The following is a 6,054-nucleotide window of genomic DNA, read 5'->3' as shown; positions in this document are numbered from 1 at the left end:
TGGGCTAGTGGTAACACTCCCAGGCTTTTCGATTATGTCAACCTTGGAGACCGGGGTTCGTTCTCCGTGTCCATCCTTTCTACTCTCCCTTCTTGATCTTTCTACCTTTACGTTACCCCTTTTACTGTTTCAATTAAACACTTTCCAAAAACACAATTTTAGGTTTGATTAGGGAAACATAATGAACCTCTGTCAAAGTTGAGGCAAACAGACGAAGAGTTTCATTCCACGCTATGTATCCGTTTTTCAGAAATGTTGGTAAATTAGCTATTTTTAGTTAAAGATTGGTGTTTTTTTACTATCTAATCATGGCATGGCAGACATGTTCAATGACAGACATGTATTTGTTTAAAATCTATTACTTGATGGTTTAATTTCAGAGAGACAAATAACCATGTTGTTTTATTGCAAAATGCTATATATCCGCCTCACTCAGTGAAATAAGTAGTACTGCTGGTAAGTAAGCGCATTCATCTTACGATAGCTTGTTGAGAGATAACCACATATCACAGTCCAATATACAGGATACGAACATTCCATTCCAGCTTAACAATGGCTTGCAAAAGTATTCAGAACTCTTGGATTTCTTCACATTTTGTTGTGTTACAAAGTATGATTCAAATGGATTTAATTGTACATTTTTTGTCAGCAATCTATACAAAATACTCAGTAATGTCAAAGTGGAAGAAATCGTTTTTTATTAGTATTAACATACATTTAATAAATAAAATATAATTGTTGCCTATGTATTCACGCCAGGACAGCGGAGTCAATCACCACCTTCCGGAGACACCTGAAACCCCACCTCTTTAAGGAATACCTAGGATAGGATAAAGTAATCCTTCTCACCCCCCTTAAAAGATTTAGATGCACTATTGTAAAGTGGCTGTTCCACTGGATGTCATAAGGTGAATGCACCAATTTTTAAGTCGCTCTGGATAAGAGCGTCTGCTAAATGACTTAAATGTAAATGTAATTCACACCCCAGACACCATACATGTTAAAAACCAAATTGAACAGCAATTACAACTGATAAACGTCTTGGTTAAGTGTAAGTAAGACCTTTGCACACCTGGATTGTGAAATATTTTACTTTTATTCTTGAAAAATTCTTCAAGCTCTGTCAAGATGTTGGGGATCATGGCTAGACAGCCATATTTCAAGCCGATTTAAGTCAAAACTGTAACTTGGCCACTTGGGAACATTCACTGTCTTCTTGGTAAGCAAATCCAGTGCTGAAGGGTGAATTCCTCTTCCAGTGTCTGGTTTAAAGCAGATTGAAGAAGGTTTTGCTCTAGGATTTTGCCTGTGCCCATTTATTTTTATCTTGGAAACTCCCCAGTAATTTCCAATGTCAAGCATATCCATACCATGATGCAACCACCACCATTCTTGAAAATAAGGAAGCAGTTACTCAGTGTTGTGTTGGATTTTCTACAAACATAGGGCTTTGCATTTAGACCAAGTGTATTGCTTTGACATGTTTTTTTTGCGTTATTACTTTAGTGCCTTGTTTTGGAATATTTGTATTTTCACTCCAATGATGTTGATCCATCCTCAGTTCTCTTCCATCACAATCATTGAACCCTGTAGCTGTTTTAAAATCAACAATGGCCTCATGGTAACATCCCTGAGAAGTTTCATTCCTGTCCTGCAGCTCAGTTCAGGAGGATGACTGTATCTTTGGGGTGTCTGGGTGGTTTAATAGATAATGCACAGCATAATTATTAACTAGACCATGCTTTAAGAGATATACAATGTCTGATGTGTTATCATTACCCATCTACCAAACACTGCCCTTTTTTTATGAGACTTTTAAAAAGCTCCCTAGTCTTTGTAGTTGAATCTGTCATTGAAATTCAGTACTGAGGGACCTTACAGAGGTTGTATGTATGCGGGACATAAGAAGGGTTAGTCAGCCTAGTGGTTAGAGCGTTGGGCCAGTAACCGAAAGGTTTCTGGGTTGAATTTCTGAGCTGGCAAGATAAAAATATGTTCTTGCCCCTGAGCAAGGCAGTTTCCCTTTCATTTAAAGGATGTCAGCCCCAATTATTTCCCACTGAGTGAGTCCATGTAACTTATTTGTTAAGCCAAATTTTACTCCTGAAATAATTTGCCTAAACAAAGAGGTTGAATACTTATGCAACGACTATATTTTAGTTATTTAATTTCTTATTTAACTTTTTTTTTTAAATCACATTTTTCTTCCACTGACATCAGAGTATCGTTGACAAAAAAATTACAATTAAATCAATTTTAATCCCACTTTGCAACACAATCAAATTGGAAGAAATCCAAAGGGTCAGAATACTTTTGCAAGGCACGGCACTATATAGCATTTTGCAAAAACAGCAACATTTTCATATACTTTTGAAATCTACAGTATGACTTAAAAATCTTAGAACTGTAACATTTTACACACACATGAAAGTACCCACAAGCAATCATGTCTGATTACTAAATACAAATGAATAGGTGGATAAAGCATTTTGGAAATAAACTATTCAGTTGTCTGTCCTCAATTGATAAACTACTTTTAATTTTGAAAGAAAGAGCAAGAGCCCAAATGGTTCCATGGGCCTCAGCTGCTTGGGTTGGCCTAATTAAAAAGTGTTTCCCTGGAGACCAGTTCCTGCCAGTGCCAGGGAGGAAAGACTAAGCAGGGGTGTGTGGAGGAGGAGCCGAGTACTGAGGGTTAATCCTGAAGTTCCTCAGTTGTATTCAGTCTTGTGTAGAAGGCTGTCAAATTACCCGTAGGTAATTGCTGTTAAATGCTTAATGGACCCCAAGATCTGAACCCTTCCATTCAAATTCAGGTTACATTACATTTACATTTAAGTCATTTACATCTTTTGAAGTGCAACGTTTTCAGCCCATTGGTGTCTATAAAGTGTACAATAATGTAATTGAATGAACTGTCATTTCAACAGACCAATTACATCTGGAACTGAAACCGCAAGAATTTGTGTACTTTGGAATTGCATTGAATAGTGTGTGCATCATATGCAAATTCCACTGTGATTCATGTGTATGTTGTCTCATGATCCAGGTTTGCAGACAGCTGGTACCTCTGACAGAGAGGGAGAATCTGGACAAGAAAAATCAAGAACAGGTAGGGGGGGGTTTATCCTCACTGGATTATAGAAACACCAACAGGACCTGTCAAAGCCAGTGCTGCAATAGACCTCTTCCCCTGGAAACAAAGGAATTACCACTGGCCCCTGGTGAAAACAGGGGCTTCGGATGGAAGGCATTATGAACTATGCAGAGGATAGATGTTTATGGTCATTATATCCATCTTAGTGATATGTCATAAGCATTCAAGTTAGTAATTGAAAAATATATCTAAATTAAATAAAGCCAAATGTTGAGTGGAAAGTAACCAATAGAGCCACAATTAACATACCTAGACATCTTTATTCACATAGAGATCATACAAACAAAAATATTGTAGAAACATACCTAGTATTGAAATGTACATAATTAGAAGCATAGAAAAACACAGAAATAAAACATGGCAGGATTGTAGGAGCTTGAGTCAGTTCTTGTAGGTTGTGTTCAAATGGGCTTTGAAGGCTAAAAATTAAAAGAAATCCTTTGTTTAATACAGTGCAAGTTTGTTTATCATACAACTTGACTCATGACACAAGTATTAACAGGGTGGGTCCCAAATTACATATAGGCCCTGGTCAGAAGAAGTGCACCATGTTGGGACACAGACGTGTCCATATACTAACCTTCCTGGTTATCCCAAAGCTCAGCAGCAGCAGTGTTCAATGGACTCTCAATGTTGGGCTCTGAAGACAGAGTGTAGTACAAAGTTAACAAATTGGACAGTGTCACACAAACTCTCCAAACAATAAATAAAACAGGTGACAACTTGGACAGTGATTTGATCGCAGAGCACTGTTAAACCTAGTTGGTTGGGTGAGTTCCAGTCAACTTGATGAACTGAGTGCCATTTATTAATTTCTGTGGGAAGTGCCTTACCTCCTAATAAACTCTGGATGGACAGAAGAATGGACCGTACATCGTACAGGGCTGACCATTTGTCTTTCAAGATATCCAGACAGATGAAGCCCTGATCATCGACGTTAGGGTGAAAACATGGCGTGATGAACTTCACTCGGGGGGCTTTGTACGGGTAGCCACTGGGGAACTCCAACGACAGCTTGTACCTCAGGCCTTCGTAAACCTAAGAGAATGAGCGATGGAAGATTTGTTATACTGTTTTTGTGCAAAAGCATTTCACAGCAAGCGTTTGAATGTTCAAAGGAGTTAAACCATAGACCTTGTTCATATGGTATAGGGTTACTGTTCTTAAAATCTGAGCAACTACTGAGGCTGTACTTTACATGCTGGAGTAGAAAGTAAACACGACCTACTGTTCCCTGAGCTCCGTCTATCGTCCCTATCCACTTAAAAAGGTTGTCAGACTCCGGGAAAGCAGAGATCCCTTTATCTCCAGACATCTACATGAAGAAATAAACAGATCTAAAGGAAATAGCAATTTTACAAAATATGTTTATATATCCAATTGTGATTATAAAGAGATGGTCCTACATGGGGAACACTTACCATTAGTGTCATCAGTTCTTGTTGAAGTCTAGGGTGTAAAAAACAAAGATTAGGAATGCCCAAACTTCGTACATTTACATTTAAGTCATTTAGCAGACGCTCTTATCCAGAGCGACTTACAAATCGTACCCCGACTAGCCTATGCCCAAATAGTACCACCAAACAAATGACATAATACCTTTTAGCTCATCCACGTACATGTTAACGTTACTTTCCTACTAACGCTGGGAACTAAGATGAGCTTAAATCTAGATGAACAAAACTAAATGTCAAACCTCTTCGTGACTGAGCCCTTTGCTGCACTCCCACCGGTCTCAGTGCCTTTCAGAGCTGCTGTGGACGAGGCGGCTGCAGGGTCCATATTTTGAGAGGCCATACTTCTACTGGAAGAACAATCGAGAGGACGATAATTAGTTAACGTTGGAAACAAAACTACCTTGCTAGTAAACAAATATTAGCTACTTAAACACTCAAGTGCACGGCATTTTGCGTCGCGCCTGCAAGCAACTAACCAGAGTGTTGTCATGACGTTAGTTAGCCATCTAACGTTACCTGGATTTAAAGGTGCCTAGTTATCCATTTCAGCTAGCAGGGCATAGTTATCGTTAGAAATGTTTGCATTGGCTAACGTAGCCCACATATATCCTGGGCTAGGCATAACACAATTTACCACGGTTAACTAATAACACATGAGGATGTTTGCTAATAATGTTAGCTAGCTCGTTAAACATTGTTACAGCGCAAATGCAAGCTACATTAGCTAGCCAGCTAACGGTTAGCGGAGTGAGTGTTATCTTGTTGCAGCATAACAGTGCTAACAGGTTGAATGACTTCTTTAGCCAGCTAACGTTAGCTAAATAACCAACTTAAAACAACCAGCCCACCCGCCTCCAACAAAAATAAGACTCAAATGTTGCCATAATGTAACTTGCCTGATGTGTCTGTTCTGTCTTCACCAACTCAGTTTTTCTGCTACTGAGATTTTCAAACTGTGCAGAGATCCCGCCCCCGTTTAAATGTTTTTTTCTCAAAACCGTGTCACCGCTCTGTTTGCGAACATGACCAATCGCAACTTCGTGTTTAAACAAAGCAAATCCGTAGCAACCATTTGAAAGAATGCACCTACTAAATACTTCGATGTGATTGGGTGAAAGATCATTCGGAAGTGACATATTTGCCAAATGGTTGGTCCGAATTCATTTGTACAGGTCTGTGCTATTCGGAATCGTGAGGACGACCCTAATCTTAACCTGTCTACCCACTGGTATATCGTACTGGAGGGCCATGCGCCTGTCACCGATGTCAAATTGTTTTAAAATGAATAATTCATTTAATTTAATAGTTCATGACAGTAACCCTCAAGAGTTATTTTTTCATAAACCTTTTTTAAATTCCATATATGTATTATTAAGTGAAGTGTTTGTTTATTGGGCTTCATAGTATGTCTAAGCCTACCAGCGTTTTCCCCCTGCTTTG

The 6,054-nt window shown here is 38.8% G+C and overlaps 1 protein-coding gene across 4 annotated transcripts; it reads right to left on the bottom strand.

The window, feature by feature from the left end:
• Positions 1-3,397: 3,397 nt before the first annotated feature.
• On the bottom strand, positions 3,398-5,675 carry LOC118388934 (ubiquitin-conjugating enzyme E2 C-like). Of its 4 annotated transcripts, none has more exons than XM_035778549.2 (7): positions 5,511-5,674; positions 4,854-4,961; positions 4,579-4,606; positions 4,386-4,472; positions 3,991-4,195; positions 3,738-3,797; positions 3,398-3,576 (listed from the first exon to the last, which is right to left on the bottom strand). In XM_035778549.2, the coding sequence occupies exons 2-7, from the start codon at positions 4,952-4,954 to the stop codon at positions 3,539-3,541; spliced, it is 519 nt and encodes a 172-aa protein (XP_035634442.1). In that variant the 5' UTR covers positions 4,955-4,961; positions 5,511-5,674; the 3' UTR covers positions 3,398-3,538. The 4 variants fall into 4 exon arrangements, with proteins under 4 accessions (XP_035634442.1, XP_035634443.1, XP_052383216.1 ...); XM_035778550.2 differs by having other exon boundaries at positions 4,854-4,958; positions 5,511-5,672; XM_052527256.1 differs by lacking the exon at positions 4,386-4,472 and having other exon boundaries at positions 5,511-5,675.
• Between the last annotated feature and the right edge of the window lie 379 nt (positions 5,676-6,054).

The sequence above is a fragment of the Oncorhynchus keta genome, chromosome 10 (genome assembly GCF_023373465.1).
Source record: "Oncorhynchus keta strain PuntledgeMale-10-30-2019 chromosome 10, Oket_V2, whole genome shotgun sequence".
Taxonomy (NCBI): Eukaryota; Metazoa; Chordata; class Actinopteri; order Salmoniformes; family Salmonidae; genus Oncorhynchus; species Oncorhynchus keta.
The sequence above is the reverse complement of the archived record's forward strand: the minus strand, read 5'-3'. Positions and strand labels throughout refer to the sequence as shown.